This window comes from Piliocolobus tephrosceles, chromosome 11, assembly GCF_002776525.5.
Source record: "Piliocolobus tephrosceles isolate RC106 chromosome 11, ASM277652v3, whole genome shotgun sequence".
NCBI lineage: Eukaryota > Metazoa > Chordata > Mammalia > Primates > Cercopithecidae > Piliocolobus > Piliocolobus tephrosceles.
In genome coordinates this window covers 18,117,687-18,144,963 of record NC_045444.1, presented here as the reverse complement: position 1 = coordinate 18,144,963, position 27,277 = coordinate 18,117,687, and the positions used below count along the sequence as shown (strand labels likewise).

Genomic DNA, 27,277 nt, shown 5'->3' with positions numbered 1-27,277 from the left:
CAATCAGCTTTATTTTCTGTTGGTTTATCTAAACTACACTGGAAACGTTACAGAAGTGTGAGTCAAAGAGCAATTTTAAAATGCAACTCTAGGAAAAACTACCTAGTTGTTTTTTCAGTGTAAGTTCCCACAGTTGAATCCCATTTTTTAAAGCCATCAGTTCCAAAAAGGTACCATTTTATTTAGATATATTAAAAGCCAATGCCTACACTTTTAACAGATTAAAAGCAGAGAGTATGATTATTTACATAGTAAGAACTAAAAAGAATTTCTACAATGTTCCTTAGAAGCATCTTCTAATAAATACACACACACACACACACACACACACGTGTGTGTAAAATTTTACATATTTTTACAAACAAGTTTTTTTCCCCTTTTGGGAAGAAAAAAGTACATGTATAACTGAGTATGATTTCCTGTGTCTGAACTCAATCTGCACTGAACTGTTGCTGCACATTTTTGGGAATCACGATTTGAACTCTGCATACTTCAGGGCACCTTCCTTGAGTGGGTCACAAAACAGAACTCCACTTTCTCCACCTCACCTAACTCCATTCTTGTATCTCATCTATACTATCATGGAGACCACTTCAGTGAGACCACTGAAACCTCAATTCAATGATCAGACTCTTTCACTCAACAACAGGTCATCTGCTACAGACCAATTCTGCTCTGCAAAACACAGCATAATCAAAATTCCATTTGCAATTTTTTTGTAAGTATTTGTGTATATATATATATTTGTGTGTGTATACGCAGAATATCAGAAAAATACACACTGAAATGTTAATTGTGGTTATTGCCTGGAGTAGTAGACTTATGTGTAATTTTTTTCTTTTTTTGCTTGTCTACAGCTTCCAACTTTTTCTATATTAAACATAAAAGAAAAATAAGTTACATTCCATATGTGTATCTTTTTACTCTTTATGATTTCAAAAATAATTCTGAACAAAAAATCTTTTTAAAAAAAGCAACAAGTACACAAAGATTCCTTTCAAAGTGAGGGCAATTAGAGACAAGGGCAAGAAGAAGAGCAACATAACCTCAAGAAGACAAAGATTAAAACTCACCAGGATGAGTGCCAGTGTCCTACTTATCGGCTGGAGGGAGGCACACAATTGGCTCTAAGTTTACTGGCTTCCATTCCTCCCCATCCTCTTCACCTCACCCCTACCAGCCTTAATTAAGTTTTGTTTAGGGAACGATGAGAATATTTTTCAGCATTCCCTGAGCTCACTCCCACATGAGATCACATGGCTCCTGAAATGTGCTCAGGAAGAAGGAGCTAGCTGCAAACACAACCAATAGAGCCCTAACTATCCTAACCCATTGATTCCAGGGGAAAGTGTGTCTGCATACACCAGCTCAGAACAATGAAAATGGCATTGCTTTAATTTCCTAAAGATGCCTCTCTGTGTGCAATTCACTGTTTATAAAGGCAATGGCAAGTGTCAGTCCATGACAAGACCATGTCTGGGAGCTTCTAGGGCCATTTCAAGGCCAAGGCACACTTTAATGGAGAGGTCCCAGAAACACAGTGCTTACCATAAGCTGTCATGACTCCAGCATATGGCCCATCCACCACATTCCTGTTTTCTTCTGCCAGTGCCTTGATGTACCTTTTGCTGAGGTCCAGGATCTGCTCACGCAGCATGGAGCTGCTTTCAGGCTGAGTTCGCTGCTGGATGGTAAAGTGCAGAAGCATCATACCCCAAATGAAGCCAAAAGTCACCAGGAAAAAGCCCAGCTTCTGAGAGGACAACTTCCACGGAGTAAAGACAGCCATTGTTCTCCAGCAACTTCACCTGTCCTTGGCTCTTAATGTGTAGAAGATAGACACAAATTCATGGTGTAGGTTGAGTGTGAGAGTCTGCTGGTCTCACTCTGGCTCCTGGGTCAGCTGATTGCCTTTCCTCACTTCCATTCTGCTGTGAAGGAGGAGAAGAATTAGCAAAGTAGTCATGGCACAATACAGCAAAATAAACCAGAAGCCATGTTTTCACCTGAATACCTCTAAGTAAAATGTCAACTCTTAAATTTCCTAGTTCACTACCTTATGATTCAGGATCTGTAAGCTGAGGGGAAATCTGGCTAGGCAACAAGAAGCTAAGCAAATATGAAGGGGGAAGTGTGTGTCTGCGTGTGTTAACAGGTGTATTGGGGCTGTTCCAGCCTGGACCAAATTCAAAACAGGAAGTTTGTTTTGCAAGGTGGGGAGGAGATGGAAGGATATTTCACTGAATGTCAGCAAAAACCCAAGCAGAGGGTGGAGTCATATCACCATCAGGCACTTTTGTGTGCCTGTAACTTAAGCTTACAAAGTTATTATTATGTGCTTCTGGCAAGGACTAGAACATGCAACTGGTGAGGTGAGCAAGAAAGTGGATGTCCCCTTGGGGGTAACTAGACAAGGAAAAGGTAGATTGCTCCATCTTATTTGAGCATGGCCAGCTTTCACTATCAGTGTTTAGAGATGAGATGGCTCTCTCAGGGCCACCAGGCAACCTCTCTAGGTGCACCAGCACAGAGAAGATATGCCAGAGGTACAAGCGGGGGTACCACTTTCCCAGCTACATGACGAAAAGCTATACCTCACTGCTCAGGTGCGTGCTGTAGCACAAGAAATGTGGAACACCTGGCAGGCAGATTTTCTGTGGTTCTCACTTTCACTCCCACCATGAGGCAAAATGAGACATTAAAAGGCAGAGTAGTTTCAATATTAATGCAGCCAGATCCTATCTAATGCAAGTACAGACCAGGCCACTCTTCTCAATCAGGGCTTCCAACAAGTAGGACCTAAGCACAGGTTGCAAATGGTTACCAGTATGCCCATCCCTTCAGCCAGAGTCCTGGGCCCAATACCAGTCAGCTTACGAACAGCGCCATTTTCTAAGTGCCACGCAAGGGACAGACTGAGCAACGATCCCGATCCCTTATAAGGGACTAACCCAGGATGTACTTCAGAGTGTACATATATGCTTTAAAGGGTTCTTCTTTGCAAGCAGCCCAAAAGAAAATGGTAGCAGGATCTTGAAGCAATTAGCTTTCAGAGCCCTGGATCACTGTTGGTCTGCCTCTTACTGTTTTCCCCTTGCCTATCAACCGAGTAACCAGTAGTTGGTAGCACTACCATTAATAAAAATAAATTATAAATTCTAGCTATGTCCCAGACACTGTGACACACAATCTTTTGTGGCTTAGCTTACTGAATCCTCAGAAGTTCTGTATGGTAAGAAGTATGAATATTATCATCTCTGTTTTATGAGAAACATGAGAAAAGAAAGGCAACAGGGCATTAACTTGGCGAAGGTCAGCCAGCTATGTGGCAGAGGACTGACCATCTAGGCATGGCCCAGGGGTTATTAAACCATGCCCCACCTTCCCTATGTTATCCTCACTCCCCCAACAGCCTGTTTGTATATGGCAGACAATGATATGTATATGCTTAATGGGTCATGAAAAGCAATAAAAAATATGTAACTGATACTCTATGTAACCCACAAGGCCTAAAATATTTACTACCTACCTCTTAACAGAAAAGATTTGCCAACCTCTCAATTCTAGACCAGTGGTTCTCCAAATGTGGTCCCAAACTCAGTAACGGCAGCATCGCCAGTGAGAAATGTGAATTTTCAGGCCCCACCCACACCCACTGAATCAGCAACTGGGGAGATGTGGTCCGCAGCCTACACTTTAACGAGCCTCGAGGTGATTCTGATGCACACTTAAGTTTCAGAGCCCTTGACCAGGCAGTCTGATTCCAGACCCATACATTCCATCACTATACAATACCACCACAATGCCCATTAAAATGAGGCTCAACTTCTGTCTTATACTATCATGACATAAGTTCCTCTGCCCCATCACACTCCTCTCCCCCTGCGTACCTGCTGGTCTGCTCATCACCACAAACCCTGCACATGCTTCCTGAGGGGCTTCCCAGTCTTCACTCGGCTGCTCCTCCCACCCAGCTGGCACATGAGTGCACTCCATTATGCTGACAACCAAACCCAGCCTGTCTGCCAAACCCCAGCTCCAGTCCCACCTGCCTCAGACCACTTTCTCCAGGGCTCCAGCCTGCAGTGTTCCTTTCCTAGTCTTACAACACTTTTGACAATGGAATACTATTGAACCAGAAAAAAAGAGAGAAATTCTGTCTTTTGCAGCAACAGGGATAAACCTGAAGGACATTATGCTAAATAAAATAATCCAGGCACAGAAAGGCAAATACTGTACAATCTCACATGCAGACGCTAAAAAGTTGGTATCATAGGAGATAATAGAACAGTGGTTACCAGGGGTGGGGAGGAGAGAAGGGGATGAGGAGGGAGTGGTCAGTGGGTAAAAAGTTATAGTTAGGAGGAATAAATTCTGGTGTTCTATTGCACAGCAAGGTGACTATGGTTAATAATAATGTATACTTCTAAAAGAGACAATTTTAAGTGTTCTCACCACAAAAGTAATGATAATTATTTGGGGGTGATGTGCATGCTAACTACCCTAATTTGATCATTTCACAATGTATATGTGGATTGAATCTCACATTGTACTCCATTATTATGTGTGATTATTGTATCAAATTAAAAACATTTTAAAACAGGGAATAAAGCAGTATTACGAGTTAAAAACAACGGTCCACCTTGGATTGTTTAAAGTTTCTATGTGTGACTCCATGACATACTTTAGGAAGCCCCTCCCCCAACACACACCTTCCCAGAGAAAGGCACTGACCACAGTGGCACAATAAAGTATCTGCTAAGTGAATAAGTCACCTAAGGCACTACAGGACTTAGTTCAGCCCTTCTAACTGCAGGCCAACCAACCAGCACCTGCCCTCTTTCCTTCCTCCACTCCGCTCTGCTCCAAGTCTATATTGAGCATGAGCTGTCATCAGGCCCTGGTGACTGAACAGTGAACAAGATGGAGTTTCTACCCAAAGGGGCTGACACTCTGAAAGCCACATTACGAACTAGATGCTACACCTAGCTCCTTGGGAACTGGCTTTTTTTTTTTTTTTAAATAACCCATACTCATTACTTAATTTTACCCCAGGGCTGAAGGAATTTTCCTAGGGCAAGCCAGTGAGGTACTATATCAAAAAAGGTGATTTTCTTTCACTATTTTAGTAAAGAGCCCGAATCACTGGCAGGAATTAGCTGTCCACTTACAGACAGGAAGCCCCACTCTACTTCCTCAATTAACCCTACTAAATAGGCTGCTCAAACTGTGGAGTTAAAACAAAGATCAAGGGCTAGGACCTGAACGATGGCTTCCTTAGAAGGTAGAAGGCTTCTTCTCCGTCCTTGCCTTGGAGAGGGTCCAACACATCCAGATGGTGTATCACAGGGGCAAAGAGATGGCCAAAAAATCTCAGCCTAGGTAAAATTATCCCAGTTCAGAGACATGCAAATTTGAAGTGAAAATCCCTACCTATGAGGAGTTCAGAGTACAGTTCTGATTAGGGAGGGCCCAGATTTTAAGTGACTATAGAAGTGTCAGGAAACTTCTCTTCTCCAGTGGGACTTAGAGCTTGAAATGATAGAAACGATATCAGCATACACACAGCACACATAGAGAATCACAGAATGCATCTCTACAATTCCTACTGAGATGACAGAACTTAAGACTTTTCAAAAGCATTATTCAGGAGACACCCTTATCTCTCACAGTAACAGGTGGACAACAAGGAGGATAATGAACAGCCATCCTCACAGAGAGTCTTGATGCCACAAAACGACAAGGAGGATCATCAGGAATGACCTGACAATTAATGAGGAAGCCCCAGACTAACAGCGATCAAGAAGTTGTTGCCGGAGCTAAGAAGATGCCTATCTCCAGACCTTCTAACAGCTGGGTCCCTCTAGCTAAGTGCATCCAGTGGGCACAGTGGGACTATACAGTGGATCTCAGAAGACCTTGTTGCCAACCAGAGTAACGTCAGCTCATGGCTGTGACTTCATCAATTCACCTCCAGAAAAAAGTTTGCACCAAGTCTGTTTGCAGAACTAGCCACTTCAACATGCATTCCCTCTATCCTCCTACTTCCTAAAAGGGTAGCAATCACCTTGCTCCTTCCCACTCACGCCTCAACACAACAAAATCATCTTCCACCTTTCTAAAGATGGTCAGAGATCTCTGGCAAAGAAATGTGTCAATTCTCCTGAAAACAAAAAAAAAAGCACATGAAAAAATGCTTAACATCATTAGTCATTAGAGGAAATGCAAATCAAAACCACAATGAGATACCAACTTCACACTCATAAGGACATACAGATAAGAACAAGTGTTGGTGAAGATGTGGAGAAATTGGAACCCTCATCTACCACTGGTGGGAATGTTAAATGGCGCAGCCAGTGTGGGAAATAATCTGGCAGTTCCTCAAATAGTTAAACATGGAGTTACCGTATGACCCAAACAATTCTGCTTCTAGGAATTCTCCCAAGAGAAATGAAAATACGTGTCTACACAAAAACTTGTACACAGAAGTATTCAGCAGCACTATCCATACTCAGCAGTATTATCCATAATAAACAAAAGTGAAACCAGCCCAATGTGCATCAACTGAGGAAACAAAACTGCCATATCCATGCAATTAAATATTATCTGGCTATAAAAAGGAATGAACTGATTATGCTACACATAGATGACTCTTAAGAACATTATACTAAGCGAAAAAAAGTCACAAAAAAACACATATTGCATGATTCCATTTATATTAAATGTCTAGAATAGGCAAATCTGTAAAGGCAGAAAATACATTAGTACTTGCTTAGGGCTGGGGTACGGAGAATGAAGGAAATGAGAGCTGATAGGTTAGGTGTGTAGGGTTTTCCTAGGGTGCAACAAAAATGTTCTAAAAATTGTGGTGACGGGAGTATAATGCTGTGGACATACCAAAAGTCATGGAGTCGTACACTTTTAAATGGGAGGATGGGTATTACATGTGTATCATATCTCAAAAAAAAAAAAAAAGTCCACCTCTAAAGCTATGGGGAAAAGGAGGAGTTTGGCTTAGAGCAGGCAGATGAGCGTCATGGGCCTAACACGGCCAAGACCAGGGCAGGAACTAAGGGCTGGCCACGGGCCTAGCAACAGAAGCAACTCACAGCGATCTACTTACAGTTCACCACATACGAGCGCTCTTATAACTCTGGATCACAACCTCACAGGCCTCCCTTCAGAAGGCTCCTGGCAAATGCCAACTTCTCAACCCACCTGAGAACACTGAGCAGCAGCCCAGTTCCAATGGAGTGAGAACCAGACCAACGAAGCAGTTCCTCCAGTGGCCATCCAACATCCCTGGAGGCCCTATTTCTTACACAAGGGCCTGCCTCCTGATATCCTTTGTTTACCAGAGGATAAACAAAGGCAGAAAAGCCCATCCCTTCAGAAGCAATGCCAGCCCCAAGCAGAGATTTGGTCTCTTCCAGTAGCCCTGCAGGACAATACCATCCCATGTGCCACATTCACATAGGACAGCGCTGCTTTAACTTAGTGGTCCCCAGACCTCTTTGTCCTCTCTGTGTACCACCTGAGCTCCTTCATAGACATCCTTAAATGGTGGCTAGGGGGCCTGTATTTAGCTTCACCCTGTACAGTAACCTTCAAGAAATCCTAAGTCTATTAGGCTGTGTCCACCCAATTTCCTTGGAAAATCCCACCCACATCTCCAGCCTCCAATCTCACCCCACCTCCTGCATAAAGCCTCCAGGGGCTCCCTAGACTGAGGGGAGCTCCCCTTCCTTGGAGTACTCGTACTCACTCCCCTTCCGTGGAATACTCGTAATCACAGCAGTTCGTGCTCCTTCCTTGCTCTACAGGACTATCCTGTTTCATCTCGCCTATGGGGTCTGTGAGGACCCCAAAGACAAGAAATGCCGGCAGTTGCCATGCCTTGCACACAGAGGGTGGTCATTAAGTGTTTGCTAGATGAAAGGACAGGATGGTGGAAATGAGGTGAAGAAATGCAAATTAGCAAAGATCTCCAAGACCTCCTTCTGGTATCAGCCACAGAACCTGCGCATTCTGACAGTACATTTGCACCTTACCTTTTGCAAGATTTTACCCTTAGTAGTGAAACCCTTGAAGAGGCAGGGTTAAACTAAAGTGGATAGGATGGCAGTCAGGCATTAACAGAGAAGAAAACTGGAAAACACTCCAGAAAAAAATTCTAGGGGGGCAAGGCAGTGAGATTACAGAAACAAAATATGTCTAAGACAAGGGATGGAGGGGAAAGCACCAGGGAACCTTTCTCGGAGGCTACTTGTCTTGTCACTGTTATGCTGAGAAGATCACCGGAAATAACACCTGAAAGGGTGACGAGGAGAAACTGAGAGAACCTTGCATCAAAAACCTGAAAATCTTTGATCTGCAGCTTGTTCTACCACTGGCATTGTGTGATCCTAAGTGTGTCCATCTCAGTTTCCGCATGTATAACATGGAGAAAGTTCCAGAACCACAGAACACTGTTAGAGTTGGAGGAAGAGGGGTGAGCAACTGAGTTATTGGTTCTCAAACTGTGCTCCTAAGAACATCAAAAATTCATTCACAGAGATGTTCCAGAGGTTCCACAAATGTTTCATTTGACTTTTGGTTTTGTTTAAAATGTTTTTAAACATTTTTCAAAAAGAAGTTGACATGCCAAATCCTAAGATACTAGAGACAATCAATATACATATCAATTTATGCTGCAGAGACTCAGCAAAACCGCCCTGGCTACCTCCATACATTGGAGTTTGAACTTCAAATTCACACCTCACTGGTCACAAAATTAATGCTCAGTACTGGTCTAGTTTATGTATTTTTTAAAATTCAGGCCCATATATCTATTCACATGAAATTATATGACAAAAAATCACTACCCTAATTAAATGTCAGGTGAGAGTTGGTCACACATCTTGAAGTTCCAAGGCTGCTTGCCTGACTTCCATGTTTTAAGTGACAATTGTCTTTAGATGTTAATAATTCAACTTTGAAACAATTTCTACTACTTCTCTTTTCAGCCTCCATGTAAATTTACATTAAAAGCAACTTAGAGTGCTTGGTAAATTATTTTTTAAAATAGTAGCCCCTCCCATTCATAATTGGAGGAATCTGGATTGCTTCTACTCTGAACCAAAACACAGTGCAGAAATCATCTGGGTGCTAACCTTGCAATGACTGCGTGACATCTTACAAAACTCCTGGTTTTGTGGTCACCACAGGACCACATCTTGCTGGTGTATCAATCAACTTTAACAGGAAATATGGTAAATTTAAATGTATAAAATACCTTTTTACAGATTGGAAGACAACATCTGGTTTTGCTTAGGAACATAATCAAATGCAAACCCTCAATTTATAGAGGAAGACCCTGAGGCCAGAAAATGTCATGTTTTCCAGTTAGAATCAGAATCAAACCAGCACCCTAACCCTGCCTCCTAATACTACATGGCCTCTGCCAAACCAAGCTGAGTCTAACAGCTGCATGCAGAAACTCAGAAAGGAAGAGACCTCTCTGTATGAAACACAAAACAGAAACCAAAGTCCAGTATTATTAAGGAGCCATGAGTCTAATGGAATGTCCCACCAACCTCAAGGGTTGAATCAACACATGAAAGGGAGAAAAATACACATTTACAGGATTACTGGTATAAGAAAGACAGATGGAACAGGGACGGGGGGCAGTCTTCATCTAAATACAGTTGGTGGTAAAAGGAGAAGCAGAGGAGGAGGAAGGGACAGGCAAAGCAGCTTTCTCTTCTAAAATAAATCCAAATTCCTGGGAAGAAGCTCTGAGGTCATTCACTCCCCCAGATGGCCCAGTGCCACCAACCTGACAGAGCCCACTCAGCAGGTGCCCAAAGCTCAACTGTGAATCCCTGACAGCTGTGATGCCACCGACTCTCTTCTAGCTCTAGGAAGCAAAGGAGCTCAGCAGCAGACAGGGGTGCTGCCCAAGAATAGGTATGAACAAAGACCCTTCGCTTTCAGGACCTGGGTCCTTTTTTTTTTTTTGTAAACAGGAAAAACACATTCTAAGTGAAAACAGTCTGTTCCCTTTGGAACTGGCTAAATTAGTCTTATTTTAATTAACTAGCTGAAAGACACCAGCTAAAAACAACACACCTTTGGTATCTTGGGAAGACTCTTTGAATATCTGGGTTTTAAGCAGCCCATCCCCTCTTACATTTGAAGTGATCAAAGCAAGACAGTCCTGTACCCAGAGTTTTAATTCATTATGCTACACTTGCATTTTTCCTGTGGACAGAGAAAGGAAAACCTCCAACACCACCCACCCGAAGCAGATATTTGTCTTGCAGTTACACCATCCACTCAGTGGAGTTCAGGGCTCCATATCTGGCATCAATAGCAAAATAAATTTCCAAACACTGTAACAAGGCAGGTAAATCTGGGTCCAGAACATGCATTCTTCTTCCTGCCCTCTCTATTCCCAGTTTCCGCCACACTGACCCCAGCTGTTCTCTGCCATTCACAGGTATAAAGAAGAGAGATGGAACGGGGATGGGGGCAGTCTTCACCTAAATACAGTTGGTGTTAAAAGAAGAAGTAGAGAAGGAGGAAGGGACAGGCAAAGCAGCTTTAGAGGCAAAGCAGGCCACTAGAGGGCGTGGATGGGGGAAAAGAAAATCAACACTTGATGATTTTATCCTGACTTAGTCTCTTGGATGTGCACATTACTGGCAGGTGGACAAAAGGGAAAGAGGACAAGAGTGAGAAGGAAGCTGTGGCTGCTGGAGCACATAAGATCTTCACATGTTCTGTGAGTTTCATTCACCAGGCCCATACGATATTCACAGTTGACAGAATTTCCTAACAACAAAAAAAGGCAACAGCAGTAACTCCAAGAATTCTGAGGGGCCGGGTACAGTGGCTCATGCCTGTAATCCCAGCACTTTGGGAGGCAGAGGGGGCTGGATCACGAGGTTGAGAGATTGTGACCATCCTGGCTAACTCGGTGAAACCCTGTGTCTACTAAAAATACAGAAAATTAGCTGGGTGTGGTGGCGGGCACCTGTATTCCCAGCTACTCCGGAGGCTGAGGCAGGAGAACGGTGTGAACCTGGGAGGCGGAGCTTGCAGTGAGCCGAGATCGCACCACTGCACTCCAGCCTGGGCAACAAAGCAAGACTCTACCTCAAAAAAAGAAAAAAGAAAAAAAAAAAAAAGATTTCTGAAAACAACTACTAAACCAAAACAAAGCATGGGTCCCTGAAAAATGAAATGAATCGCTTTAATCCAATGTTTCTCAATCTTTGCATAACTGACATATTGGTCTGAATAATTTTTGTTGTGGGAAGCTATTAGAGGTTTAGCAGCATTGCTGGCCTCTAGCCACTAGATGCCATGAGAGCCCTCCAATAACCCTCCATAACTACAGGGCTGTGACGATCAAAAGAGTCTCTCAATACTGCCAAAACTGCCTCGGTTGAGAGGGACTGCCTTAAAATTAACAGGATCTTATTCACCCACTGGAAGATACTCAGACAGGTTCTGCCCATGTGACTAGATTGCAGAGTGAGAGAGAAGCAGACCAAGGTGAACCTGGGAGTCCATCACCACCCCTGAAGACCAGCAGGCTCAGAAGCCTGTGTTGAGGCTGTGGAAGGCCTCGGAGTGAAGGAAGGTGGTGGACTGCTGATGCTGTCTCAAGGTGACTGATAAATGAGTCTCATTTTCTCCACATCTCTCAGTGCTGTCTGGGCACCAACTGAGAATCTCATTCCTCAGCTAGCTGTGCCCAATTTACTAATGAGTATAAGGCACTGGGCCTCTGCTCCAATGACCTAGTCCATAAATCAATGAGCATACGGAAGAAGGCTTTGAGGAAGACCAAAATCTGGATACTGCTTCATCAGACAGCCATTAGGAAAAGAAAAAAACAAAACTGCTAGGATTGTCACTTGGCTTCTGGCCCAGGAAACCATGAACAGGCTTTAAGACAGGTCGATAATGACTCTCTAAGAAGAAAGAAAGAATCGTCTGTGAAAAGATCACACAGCATGTCAATTTGTCAGGTAGGTCTCCTTAATGTTGAATGAAAATACTCAAAAGATTCGCTTCTACTCTCAAAGGACAGTAAAGCCACAAAGAAATTTTATAACAAGTGTAAAATGCACCTTTTCTCTGAGGATCAGACTTCTGGCAACACTCTACATCTAGAAGAAAAACAAGAATGACAACAGGCTAAAATGGCCCCAGTAATAAAGAAAATCACAGTCACAAAAATCACCACACTTGTTTTAAAAATATGGGTAATGCCTTCAAGATAAAGCTCATTATTTAACAAATGCTTCCTAAGCCCTCCGGCCCAATCACCCTGACCCCTAATACCCCTCTCTCCTCCACCTAGGGAGGAGCACAGGCTGGGTGCTGGCCTACCCCAAGGAGTCTTCTAGCTGCCCTATTTGCATAAAAGGGACAGTCATCCCCAAATCTGATTTGGTTAAAAAACTGAACTAGCTAATCAATGAAGAAATACATACGTGTACACACACATGCACAATCTTAAGTGACCACTCAGGCTTATCCAACTTAACCTTATAAAGAATTTCTCATCACTTCTAAAATAAGGCTACAGTAGTCAAGCAACTTGATCGCACAGCCCTAAGCTTTAACAGACCCAGAGTCATAAAAGCCAATGTCTGAATTTTCTTAGGAAAGAAATTACTGGTTAAATGCTGCCTGGTAAGTTCACTCGTTCTTTAATGTATATACCAAGGTCAACTCTCCCAAACACTGCAAATAACTTGGGTCAACCTGACTGGTTTCTGGTCACAAACCCTCAGTTTGCACAAATGATAAGCCAGCTCAAGCTAAAAATGGAGCCTCTCAGGAGAGTTTCTTGCCCTCAGAGCTTAGGACTAACTAATCCAGGACCTCCCAACTCTGCTGTACATAGAAGCACCTGGACTGCTTTTTAAAAAATAGGAGATGCCCAGCTCTCACACCCAAAGATTTTGATTTACTTTGTCTGAGGTGTGGCCTAAACAGAGCTATTTTTATTTTAAGCTGCTTAGATGATTTTAATACACAGCCAGGCATAAGAACTTTTAAGACATTCTATAACAACTCTATTGGCCCTATCTAGTGAAACCCAAAACGTGATCCATTCTAGAATTTCAAGAGCTAAGCTCTCTGCTCTTCTCCCACCCCACAAATGTAGTCATTGGCTTACTAGATAATTCATCTGCCAAGGTAGGCTTGTTTGCTCCTTAAAGGAATCACAAGCTGGTCTTCTTAGGCCAATGTGAACAGCCAGACTTTCAATAGCTAGTGTACCACAGAGCCTTGTTAGATCAGCCCACACTATGGAAGGACTTGTAGAGAATAATGCTGAACTAATACAGCTTTTATTAACATCTCCTGGGCATTTGGCTCCAAAGATGAGAAATGATTTGAGGCTAGCCTAATGGCCTCAATGTCTACAATGCTTTTAGCAACCAGCATCTCTATAACATTGCTACTCAAACTCTCGTCTATGGAAAGGTAGCACGGAAATGATCTGGTAGGTTGTTAAAAATGCAGTATCTTAGGCCCAACCCCAAAACAACAGAATCAATTGGTGTTTATAACCAGACTGCAAGGTTATTTGCTTGTGTACATGAGAAGCACTGCTTTTTACCTTATCTAGGAGAGTAAGAGCAGGGGCAGATCAGATCCTAATTTCCAGTGGAGGAAGACAGAGAACATGGCACAATTCTCTTCATAACACGTACGGAACTTATATTACTTTTGAATAAGCTGGATGTACATCCTACTGACACATATCCAGCTGAGATGAGCATTATATACATAAATGGCAAAGTTTTAATCACTGTGAACTACGAGTGCTTAGAGGACAACTGGTCCTGCTTTCTAGTTGCTGACAAAAAGCAAACGTTTTGATCCATTAGGTTAAAATCAAAGACAGTTTGGAGATATGTTTTTTGGATACATGTTTTCCAAACATCTAACTCTGATAAAGCAGTAATTCCACACAGCAAAACGCCTTATGCAGCTACCCAACACATACCTCACACTGGCAAGGTGGGGGCTTGAGGTTTTGTTGTTTTATAATCCAAAGTGCTCTCTTTGGAACAAGTGCTTTGCAATCACAAGTACTTTCCCAGTTGACTTCAAAGTGAAATAGCCTTCAACTGAGATAAGCATGCTCATTAGGTGACTTAATTTTGCATAAAAGTATTTCAACCAATAGTTAAAAGTTTCTGGAAATGATTCTAATTCCAATATTTTCCAGGGTACTTCAGTGAGTTCACAGCCTCTGAAAGTCTTTCAAAGTTTGGTTGAAAGAAACTGTATTTGAAAGATGACTTAAGGGATACACAATCCATCCATTGCTCTAAATTGGCTTTGCCCAACCTCTTATGACCACTGAGCCTTTTAACAATAATATATAATCTCTCACTCACACACACATACACTCTGGACCCTTTAGAAACTTTTCAGTCACTTCTCAGTGTTTACATACATATGAGAAAGATAGGGTATTAAAGTCATAATCCACTTCTGAAACAAGGTATTGAAAGTTTATGAAGTTCATTTTGATACCATCTTTGTTAATGTTCCAAATGATTAATGGCAAATTACCATTTGCCCATTTAACCTGTAACACACAGCATTTAACTTAATTATGTCGGTAAAAAAGTATAATTTGTCAATAAAATTCATTCTGAATTTACATACTTGTTAGTATATATTTGGTGCGAGGACCAAATGCATATTCAAAACAGACAGCAATCGACTTACCACCCCCAACTAGACAAACTGTCCAATGTTTGCATTTCTTACCTCTGGACTTCAAAACAAATCCAAACGTTTGTAAGAGAACTCACAGCTTCCTTTGAACATGTTTTCCAGCAGAACGTTCGCCCCATTTCCCAGGAAGAAACCACAGTGGGGAACTATGCCTGCTCCATCTTTGGGGTACTCACAGTTCTCCCAGAGGGGGAAGGACAGCATTTCAGCTTGAACAGGCTGCTGGACACACTCTCTGTTCCTGCTCCCACGGGTTAAATGGGCAGAACCCACCCGCAGATGCTCAGTCATCACCTGGGTGGCTATGAAGAGTACATTTAGGGTGGATAAGGAAGTCTTACACCCAAAACACATCTCCCAACTTTGCTTTACACTAAAAAAACGGGTACTGTATTTTAATTTTTGTCTAGCTTCTTCTGTTTCCTCTATTTCAGAATCCAAAAGGGAGGAAGGATGTGATTAATGGCCACCTCCAATACCTCAAAAGTTTATTTTTATATATTTTTTCCAGTTGTGTTTCTAAATATCAGGCTAAGACAGGTGGTTTTCCAGCAGCTATCTGAAAGCATTTCACCACAAGTAACACATTGCAGGTGTATGAATCTTTAGTCCTAATGAAAAAAAGACAAAATGACTATAACAGTCATAATATTTTCTATTTCTAAATATTGATTTTTTAAAAAATACTATCAGATATGCCAAAAGATTTCAGATGAATGCCAACTTTTGACTAAAGGGAAAATAACACGAGGAAAATCAACAGAATTCTCATATACTCCTCAATAATTTATACTTCAATCTAACTTTTCTTAATGCATCCTGTCTTTAAACAGCACTCCATTAGGAATATAAATTTTTTTGTTATAATGTAACATATAATGGTTCAAAACCTCACAGAATGCTAGCGCAGATCACTCTTCCGACTGCAACTAACCACCATATCCAAGCTCTTAATAAATACTGGTAGGCTTTCATTCTCTTCCATCTTAAGGGGAGATCAGGGATTATAGACGTAAATACCTAATTTATGTCCTTCAAAAATACAAATGGTAAAGAACGTATCACTGTCATTTTAGAATGAAAGCTCAGGGCACCCTCAAAAATCCCTAGGGGGTGAGAGCCACCAGATGGGAATCACTGCTCCAGCTGTTCCAAATTCCGGCATTTGGCCTGACCCTGGACCACATGTCTTACAAGAGATCTTCAAAGCAATTCATATTCGACCTTAAATATAAAGCAGTGAAAGAAAGAACAGAAAGTCCAGGTGAAACATACCATTGGGTTTACTGTGAACATGTCAAAGGTTTTGCTCATTACACACTTTATGTATCCATGAAGACTTAGGGAAGAAGTTTTTCTTTCATCTGCGTATCAATATCCATCTAGGTATCTGAACAACTGGTTGGATTTTACTAGATCGACACCCTACAACATAACTGACAGTGCTTCTCTCTCTTTAAGAAGGCTGGCAAGAAAAGCTCACCGTCTACTTCAGGAAGTAAAGTGGACTAATTTTTTGTATAAATCCCAGTCCTGACTCATTTTCCTACCTCTTCTCCTTATCTTTTTTCTTACTTAATAGTAAATATATTTTTATCTTCTTGTATTACATGTTTTACTCCTTTCTGGAACATATCATAATTAAACAAAAAGAGCAAGATAGCGATGGCAGGCAGAATACCAGCCTCCCAAATCCATCCACATCCTCATCCCCAGGACATAAATGGCAAAGGGAAATCAAGGTATTAGATGGAATTAATCAGCTGACCTTAAAAGGGGAAGAAGATTCTAGACTACCTAGGTGGGCTCAATGTTATCACAGGGTCATTAAAAGTAGAAGAGGGAGTCAGAGGGTAGGTCAGAAGGATGTCAACCATCTTTCCTCAAGACCGCTCAGACTATTAAGTGGTTTGCATAAATCAAGGTTATTGATTTAACAAGTCTGGTTATTTGGTTTATCCGGTAACCTTTGGTTCTATTCTAATAGTAATCAGATTAGGAATATAAGAAGAGGGAGCTCCCTAACAAAGGTGACAGCCCCAAAAAGTAATCGATAATACTGAGGGGAAAACTCCAAGATATATAGAGCAGAAAACAACAGGGCCGGGCGCAGTGGCTCACGCCTGTAATCCTAGCACTTTGGCAGGATAGGGCAGGCGGATCACAAGGTCAGGAGATCGAGACCATCCTGGTTAACACGGTAAAGCTCACTTCTACTAAAAATACAAAAAATTAGCCAGGCATGGTGGCACGTGCCTGTAGTCCCAGCTACTCGGGAGACTGAGGCAGGAGAATCGCTTGAACCCAGGAGGTGGAGGTTGCAGTGGGCCAAGATGGCGCCACTGTACTCCAGCCTGGGTGACAGAGCAAGACTCGGTCTCAAAACAAACAAAAAATAAATAAAACACGTTTCGGGCAATAATTCTTTTTGTTGTTGTTGTTGTTTGTTTGTTTTTGAGATGGAGTTTCACTCTTGTCACTCAGGCTGGAGTGCAGTAGTGGCAAGATCTCTGCTCACCTCAACCTCCACCTCCTGGGTTCGAGCGATTCTCCCACCTCAGTCTCCCCAGTAGCTGGGATTACAGGCATGCGCCACCATGCTGGTTAATTTTTTATTTTTAGTAGAGACAGGGTTTCACCATGTTGGCCAGGCTGGTCTTGAACTTCTGACCTCAGGTGATCTGCCCATCTTAGCCTCCCAAAGTGCTGGGATTATAGGCGTGAGCCACCACGCCTGGCCTAGGGCCATATTTCATCTGGGCAACAGCCTTATATATCTCACAACTGCCTGGAAGTATCACATAATGACACCACACCTTTTGTAAACAGGATGTAATACAGACTTGCGGGATGATCCCAGAAAAGTCTTATAGCTGAACTCCTGACAAGGATACATTAAGCAAGACATGACAAGGGTGGGGAAAGCACAGATAAGGTCAAAGGCCACATGTGTCATTTGTATCACATTACTTCTCCTCTGAACCTCTCCTTTATGTTTCCACCTAACTTTCTGCTCTATGAAGGTAAGATGATCTTAATTATCACTGTAAGAAAAGCTAACAATTACAGACCATGATCCTTAACAGACTTTCTCTCTTCTAATGCTTACTCTAAGCCTGTGAAGTAGGTGATGACTGTCTCCATTCAGAGTAGGGAAAATGGAGGCACAAAGAACTAAGCAATCTGTTCAATGTCACACCGCTACCAGGTAGTACAGCTGTTGCAGACTGGGCATCAGGCTCTTTAATCAGTGTTCTCTAGTGGCTCAGTACCTCTCAGAGAGCTTCACATTTAGAAGGTCTCCAAACTTATGAAATGAATAAATGGAACAAGTCTAGAAAAAAAATGAGAGGAGGCCAGGCGCGGTGGCTCACGCCTGTAATCCCAACACTTTGGGAGGCCAAGGTGGGCAGATCACAAGGTCAGAAGTTGGAGACCAGCCTGGCCAACATGGTGAAACCCCATCTCCACTAAAAATACAAAAATGAGCTGAGGGTGGTGGCGCACGTCTGTAATCCCAGTTACTCAGGAGGCTGAGGCAGGAGAATCTCTTGAACTCAGAAGGCAGAGGCCGCAGTGAGCTGAGATCACACCACTGCACTCCAACCTGGGCAACAGAGCAAGACTCCATCGCAAAAAAAAAAAAAAAAAAAAAAGATAATTAAATCATTTATGTAAGTTGAGTTCCTTTGAGTGATAGGCTTTCCCTCACGAATTTCATCCAGGAAGCTCTGCTAGTCAGCTATTTTCAAATGAGGAGCCAGGTAGGTATTATGAATTCCCACCTGGGGAAAGTTTCAAAAAACAGTTACTCCTTTGTCCTCCCTTCCCTAGTACTGCTTTGGTCATTACAGGTTTGGTTTATATCTGGAAATTTAAAAAGAAAACTTCCCAGATTATTCTGTTAACATTTACTTATATCCTTCCCCCAGCCAGTGCAGCATCTCTGCTAGGAGGTGTCTTGCCCCCCATGACAGAAAGTAGAATCCAGAATGGCCGAGTGAGAAGTCTCACATGACTTAATTTCAAAGACATTAGGAGGCACAAGTAAAATTTAGGCGATGAGCACAACAATTCTTTTAGAGCTCAGCAGTCAAGTACAGACCAAGAGGGTAAAAATTCACACACGTGCACACACACACACACACACACACACACACACACACACATGCACTCCTTCTAGATAACCTATCTACCTATCTTAAACTTGCAGAGGCTATCCTGAGAAAAAGGAGAGATTATTAGCACATTTGTTGAGTTTAGAAAGATTTAAATCTTACTATTTTTCTCTTGCAATTATATCAAAGTGACATTAGAGTATCTTCCACAGGATGAAAACTATATAAAAGGAAGGTAAGAGGCCAACTAGAAAGCTGCAACCTCATCAGACAAATATTCATGGAAGGGGCCTGCTGGGTGCTCCCGATAATGCTAAAGGATTGAGGAGAAAACACTGAGGGTACAAGACAGAGTCCCTGCACTTAGAAACATCCTCCAACCATGCACACACCCACTCACCACTCCCACAGAGCAGCGAGAACACGCTGAAATCAGGGGCCCTATTGGTGTGTCCCTGTATTAGTCTGTTCTCACACTGCTAAGAAAGACATACCTGAGACTGGGTAATTTATCAAGGAAAGAGGTTTAATTGATTCACAGTTCAGCATGGCTGCTGAGGCCTCAGGGAAGGGGAAGCAAACACGTCCTTCTTCACATGGTGGCAGCAAGAAGTGTCAAGCAAAAGGGAGGAAAAAGTCCTTATTAAAACCATTAGATCTCGTAAGAACTCACTATCACAACAACAGCAGGAGGGTAACTGCCACTGTGATTAAATTACCTCCCACGACACGTGTGGATTATGGGAACTATTAAGATGAGATTTGGGTGGGGACACAGCCAAACCATATCAGAGACTTCCTTGGGCTAAAGAGAAGGCTCAGGAGGTTTCATGGAGATCCTGTGGCCTAAACTGGGTCTCATCCCCTCATATCCCTTCAACTAATCTCAAGGTCCAGGCTAAACACCAGGAATAAAAGGTGAAGAAAAAGAAGTTCCTGGAACCTTTGCCTGCAAGCTCCAAGCTTTCTCTGCAGTCATGGGGCCTGTGAAGAACAACTCTGAATGCTGCACAGAGTTCCAGGGCTAGAGGCAGAGCTTTGAACAAGTCACTTATCTCAAAACCTTGGTTTCGTTTGCCCATAAAATTAAGCAGCAGAAATAGGTGGTGTCTGAGGCTCTTCCATTTTCAACTTAACTGAGAAAAACAGGTCTGTATTTTCCAGCTACTTGGATGTTTTCACTAATTCAGGTTGATGACACTCACAGCCTAGAATGTGATCACGGTAGGAAGGGGAGGGTGAGCAACAGACAGAAGCTTGAGTTACAGTGAGAATTATAGACGAATGAAGTCATTATGCACAACAGAAAACCAAAGCTAATTTGACTGTGCCCCCTCCCCTTTTTATCCCTTGCCTCAAATGCACTAAATCTATGTCAGTTGCCTCTCATGACCACTAGATTTATAAGCCCATTAAAAATACTTTTACAATCACTCCATGGAAAAAAAAATCCTATTAATATAATGATTTAAATGCCTACAGCAGTACAGCAGGATCTGGAGTGGGGGGAGTTTATTAATACCTTAGCAAAACGTGCCATGAATACATCATTTGGATATTCACTTTTTAAAAGTGCCCTGATTTTTCCCAGGGTGCTCAGTTAACATTCAGCTCATGATGTTATTGGCCCTATCCATTGGATTAGGTTATTTTCCTCAATTCCTCTGCTCTGTGGCTCTTCTCTCTCTCCATCAAAACCCACCCCAGGATCAAGCTGAGGTACTAGTTTCTCAGCCCTCACTGGGTATCACGATCATGTTTGGAAGACTTTTTAAATATAAATGGTAGCCCTCCCCAAGATCATAATTCAATTGGTGTAGACAGGGCCAGGAAAGCAGTATAATTTAAAGCAATCCCAAGAGACTGTAAGGTGTAGCCAGAGTTGAGAACCATTGAGCTAAGATAACCACCTTCCCAGGCAGATAAGTGGGTAGAAGGGTACTGAGGGAAGAGAAACAGGTAAGAGGTGGCGGAGCATGGCAGGGAAGATGGTGGCTGCGTTGAACCAAAGACCAGGTACCCCTCGGATAGGGCAGCCACTTCTCAGCTCTAACCACCAGACACCTTGAGCTAAGACAGCCTGGGTTAGCCAGATCTTCCAATTTTCCAAAGAAGAAAGAAACCCAGAGTTTTGGTCAAATCTGTGTATTTTTAAATGCTGGTGCTAATTGAGATTAAAAAAAGAATTCTGGGTGGTCCAAATAAAACACATCTGCAACCTTCCTTACAACCACTACCCTAGTACTTGATGCTGTGGAGTCTTATAAATAAAACACTGAGGCAAATATACAAGACCTTGAATTGAAAGCAGTTTACAATCTCACACACCTGCTCAGTCCACCTCATGATAGGTATCTGTTACTTTATCCTAATTGCTCAACTATTCCAGACTTTCTAAACAGCAGCTGGTATTGTTCTCAAATACTGACTTCTGCTCATCACTTTCAAAGGATTCTGAGCACTGGCTTCCAGCCCTCATTCACCACCCAACACAAGCTTGGAACTTAGTCACACCTCATCGCTAATCCCAAGAAAGGAGAGAATTTAAAAGCACCTGGTGAGAGAGAAGTAGGCCCCAGAATCCAGAAAGCTTAAGTGACTTGCCCAGGGTCACACCCTAGCTGAAGGACAGAGCCACATTTCCGTCTTATGCATGGACTCCCATAGTCTTAAAATTCTTGCTACATACATACATTTGACTTTTAGCTTTACGATCTACTCCCTGTTGAGATTCAAACTTCTTGAAGGAAGAGATTCAAATCTTTCTGTGAACTGACTACTTAATATTTGTTGGGAAACGTCCTTGTAGCCCCCTTGGTTGATAAAGATGGCTGCTGGTGGTGCCCTTGCAAACTACAGGCATCACTGCTCTAGGAATCTCTTGGAAGAACCTGTAAGTCTTGACTCCCACCAACCCCTGCCACCGATCCCCAGCTTCCTTCTCAGTCCCCAGCTGCTTCATCACATCAATAACAAAGTATGAGAAACACAGAAAAATGAAACACATGAGCAACTTTCAACTGTTTCCTTCCCTCTTTGTACCACAAAGTCTCCCTGCTCTAATGAGATTATTACCCATCATGAAAGGACATAGCATCTAGTGTTCTGATTTCTCCACTCAGAGATACACCTCAGAAGGCAGTTTCTCAGCTGTGAAAGAAGTTGGCCTTTGCAATCCTCTCTTAGAAGCCTGCTTCGGAATTATTCAAGAGAACCAGAGCCAAACCTAGAGTGTTGTGCATGGATAGAGAGGCAATCTGTTATGGTAGAGAGGTTTGGGAATTAGATCTAGATTAAAATCTCTGCATTGACATAAGTCAGCCCTGTGCCCTCCTGAAGTTACAGAAATGAAGATCCAAGTTTCCTCATCTGTAAAATGTCTACCTGCAGGGTTTAAATTTGCAAAGGGCCTAGTCTAGTGACTGATCCTTGGTGAGAGTTACTGGAGAAGTCTCATGACTCCTACAATGAGCCCCAGAGGCCTCTGTGAGTAAGGTGGAAGGACCTAGGCTTCTGCCTGATCTAAATACAAGATCTGCTTTGCTGACCTAGTTTTATTCTAAAGCAGTTGTGGTTTTCTTTCTCCCCTTCAGTTCCTTTTCTCAAAGGATGTAAGCATATCTGTGTGAAAAAACACAAAAAAATGCACCAAGTGTCAGCAAAATGTTACTGCAACTGATACAAAGGAATTTTCTATCTTGTCCATCAGTTTTGATGAGGAAGCAAAGCAGACCAGCCCATTCCTAGTATTGGTAAAGATTGCTACTTCAAAGAATTTTCTGGGTCAGTACCTAAAAGTCTGAAATTCATTCCACTGAATTCATTATGACCCATAATAATACCCCATCTCTCAAAGCAAAACTACACTGATTCACTGCATAGAGCCATTCCCTGGTAGACGCTGTATTTTAGACTTATGAACAAAGTAAGTCCAGAAAACAAAAAAATAAAACCAGCCTCGTACCCTTATATTTTACAATCTACATAAGATAAAACCAGATTTACACATATCTGGAAAACAATTCACAATGACATCATTTTAAGCTAACTGAATCTTGGATTCAAGAAGAATCAATGTTTATACTATTCTTCTAGCATAAAAGCTGTTGTGGCAGTTTTAACTTTTTAATACAAGAAAGGGATGACCTTAGGTCACTAGATACAATTATATTACTCAAACGTATTCTTGGTAAGCTCTTTGGGGATGTAATTCACTCTACAAGGGAAAACTGGTAATTGCCGCCAACATCTCACACACGTACATACAAGACACACCATAACCACCACCACCCACAGAATCGAGAAGACCCATGCCATTCTTAAATGAGAATGTGTCCCAGTTAAGAAATAATCCAACATCTCAGGTTAGCAGTAAGTGCCACACTCCAAACTAGCAAGAAAAACGGGCATTAAAAATAAAAACATTACATAGGTCTGGGGTCTATAAACAGTAACCTTTTAGTATCAATTTCCTAGTTTGATATTGTAACAGAACATGAAATTTGGGGGAAGATGGGTCTGTGGGTCTCTTTGTACTATTTTTACAACTTCCTGTGAAATTATTTCAAAAGAAATTGTTTTCTAAGCATTGCTTATTGCGTATTGTCCTGTTTGGGGAGATTTTTCAAGACGTAGAAGCCCTTTCCCAAGGCCCCTCTTCAGCTTATGGGTCCAGGAGAGGATCTACACCTAAACACTTTGAAAAGGGTTCTGGTTCCTAGATGATCGGAAACTCCTCCCGTTACCACCACCAACTGGGAGGTAAATCACTGAAGACATTTAACAGTAGTGAGGCCACCATATTTGATATTGGCTGCTGTGCAGAGGATGGGTTTGAAGAGGCAACGTTGGAGCCCAGTGGGATGGCTCATGAAAATCTGGGTGAGAAATGAGTCCAATAAAGGCCTGAACAGGATAGTGGCAGTCCAGTCATAGTAAGTAAAGAAACCAAATGCTAGAAATATGTAAGAGGTCAAATCAGCAGGACAATGGGCAATGACTAACGGGAAGTAATGAGGGAAGAGGTGGCGGGAGGCAGAGGTGGAGTAGTACTAGTAGTAGTACGGAATGACTACTAGGCTTCCAGCTTGGGCAGCTGAGGAAAAGGTGACATGTCATTCATCAAGACAGGAAAATGGAGGAGCTGGTCTGTGAGGGAGGATGGCTGCCTGAAGGTTCCACCGAGCAATAGTGCTATACCATATGTTGCAGACAGAACCGTCTTTATCTAGAGAGGTAATTCCTTCTTCCTCAACTCACTGGGTGGAAAGGACCAGGGGACAGACAACTTGGCACAGCAGGCAAGAAGGACTAGCTACTATTCAGCCATGTCAGCCACTTGGCCCTGCCCTGGTCAGATCATTTTCACAGCCAGTCACAAACCCAGTCATCTGACCCCAAATACCTCCAGTGGGTAGACAGCTACTCAACCAAGCTGCTTCCCACAGGTTATAGAGGGTCTGGGCTTCTAACATTTCTATTAAAAGAACTAAACTCCAGGGGATGGAGGAAGGGAACCATCCATCAAGAAATCAAGCAACTCATCATTTCATTTTACCATAATCCCTTTAAGAAATGGTGTTCCAAAGTGAAAGGAAGAATTCCATGACAGGACATCAAGACAGCCTATGAAGATTTTGAAAGGGGAATTTATACATTGCTACACAGGAAGCATTTACCACCCACCACAGAGGAATGCAGTTTATTTGATAATTATTTGTCTAGGTTATAAACCTTTTTTGTAACAGTTTACTGAGATATAATTCACATGCCATACAATTAACCAATTTAAAATGTACAATACAATGGTTTTTACTGTGCTCAGAGTTGTACAAGCATTACAACAATCAGCTTTATAACTTTTCTCCCATATAAGTGCTAACCAGGCTCAACTCTGCTTAGCTTCCAGTATCAGAACAGATTGGACACATTCAAGTTAGTGTGGCTGTAGAGAATTTCATACATTTTACCATACCCAAAAGAAACACATACCCTTTAGCTACCGACTCCTAACCCCTCCTTCTCCCCACTCCAGCTCTAAGCAAGCACTCGTCTACTTTAGTGACTCTACAGATATGCCTATTATGGACACTTGCTATAAATGGAATCATAATATGCAGTGTTCTTTGACAACTTTCTTTCACAAGGTCCAATGTTGTAGCATATATCAGTACTTCAATTTGTTTACAGCCAAACAATATTCCATTGAATAGATGTATCACATTTTGTTGATCTATTCATCAGTTGATGCTATTATGAATAAAACTGCTATGTGCATTTGTGTATGACTTGGGGTGTGTGTGTGTGTGTGTGTGTGTGTGTGTGTTTTCACTCCCCTTGAGTATATACCTAGGAGTAGAATTACTGGGTCATAAGATACCTGTGTATTTAACATTTTGAGGAACTGCTAAAATGTTTTCCACAGTAGCTACACCATTTTACATTCCCACCACCTGTGTAGGAGGTTCCAATTTCTTGCCAACACTTATTTGTCTCTTTAACAATTTTTTAAATTGACAAATAATAATTGTACGTAGTCAAGGGGTACATAGTCATGTTTTAATACATAGAATGTATAAAGAGCAGATTAGGGTAATTGCATAGCCATCATCTCAAACATTTATGATTTGTGTTGGAAAGGTTCAATATCCTATTTGAAACTATATTATGGTTAACTATAGTCATTCTACAGTGGTACAGAATACTAGAACTTATTTCACCTATCTAGCTGTAATCTGGTATCCTTTAACACAGGGGTCCCCAACCCCCAGGCTGTAGACCAGTACTAGTCTTTGGCCTGTTAGGAACTGGGCCACACAGCAGGAGGCAAGCAGCCAGCAAGTGAGTATTACCACCTGAGCTCCACCTGCTGTCATACCAGCAGTTGCATTAGATTCTCACAGGAGCACGAACCCTATTGTGAACTGCATGTGTGAGGGATCCAGGATGCACACTCCTTATGAGAATCTAATGCCTGATGATCTGAAGTAGAACAGTTTCATCCCACAATAACCCCCCCTCATCTGTGGAAAAATTATCCTCCATGAAACCAGTCCCTGGTGCCAAAAAGTTTGGGGATTGCTGTTTTAATGAATCTCTCCCTATCCTTCCCTTCCTCCATCTTTCCCATCCGTCTTTTTGATGACAGCCATCTTAACAGATGTCAAGTGCTATTTCATTGTGGTTTTGATTTCCATTTTCCTGCTGACTAAAGAGAGTGAGCATCTTATCTTTTCATGTACTTATTGGTTATTTGTATTTCTTTTGGGGGAAATATCTGTTCAGATCCTTTGTTCATTTATTAATTGGCTCATCTATCTTTGTCATTGAGTTGTAGGAGTTATTTTCATATTCTAAATACGAGTCTCTTATCAGATATTATTTGCAAATATTTTCTCCCATTCTGTGGGTATCTTATGAATGTTCTATTTTCAATACATAGTGATACTTTTTAGTTCGTAAGATGATTTCATCCATGTCTGTCCAGTTATAAAGTACTAAAATTCATTTAAATCATTTTTCTAACAATTCATATGTACATTTTCTGTGGCATTTTTAACATATATGGGCATATCTTGTAAGCTCCTTAATATATCAGTTACAGAATATTTTAAAAGATAAAATCATGACTTTTACAAATATAAAATAAACACGTCAAAGATCTTATTTAGCTCAATAATTAATGCAGGAACCAGAAAGATGTTACAACAGGTCCAACAAATACAAAACACACGTGTGTAGGCAATCGGGAATGACAATCTGTTAATATATAAAAATGCTTTTTGGGAGGGATCAATAATACCTCTACTGGGCAAAATTCATGTGCAATTCTATGAACAAGAACCATTTCCATTACTATCACTTTCCTATAACTTGCCAAAATGTAAATCATTTCAAAGAAAATGAAAGACACAGATAACCTAGAAGGTTACCTTAGATTTTAATCTGTTTTGCCCATTTCTGAGTCTTCCACAATTTTTCTTGATATTATTTTTTTGGTAAGGTTTGTTCTATCAGTTAGGGTCCAATGAGCTGATGGAAAACATACTAATTTGAACTGGGAATGCTTAATATAAACAATTATTAACTACAACCTGGGATTCGGCTAACAAGATGTTAACTAGTAAGAAGTAATGCAAGGAACTCTAGAGCATATAGAAAGGCCAGATATAAGAAGTAGCCACTATCCCTCAGACTGAGAAAACATCCATGAAGATGAAACATCCATGAAAATACCCAGCTGGGGGACTGAGACCCTGACTTTGTTGGAGAAGACACAACTACAACTCACTAGATGGCAGAAAAGTCACCTCTATGGTGCCGGAAAGCTGATCACAGGGAGGTAGCACACCGCCAGCACTCTGCTACAAGACACCCCAAGGGGGTGCCAGAGGAAGCTG

The 27,277-nt window shown here is 41.8% G+C and overlaps 1 protein-coding gene across 8 annotated transcripts in view; it reads right to left on the bottom strand.

Annotated features, from left to right (window-relative positions):
- The window catches only part of MGAT5 (alpha-1,6-mannosylglycoprotein 6-beta-N-acetylglucosaminyltransferase), a 340,494-nt gene that overhangs the window by 208,943 nt on the left and 104,274 nt on the right, over positions 1-27,277 (bottom strand). For 2 of the 8 annotated variants that reach the window (XM_023193751.1, XM_023193756.1), the window contains exon 2: positions 1,549-1,928. In XM_023193751.1, coding sequence (XP_023049519.1) covers positions 1,549-1,789 — 241 coding nt within the window. In that variant the 5' untranslated portion in view covers positions 1,790-1,928. Of the gene's footprint in view, positions 1-1,548; positions 1,932-2,014; positions 2,034-2,056; positions 2,146-7,694; positions 7,713-7,765; positions 7,787-27,277 lie in introns of those variants that run through there. The other 6 variants (XM_023193758.2, XM_023193759.1, XM_023193754.1 and 3 more) reach the window with 6 other exon arrangements.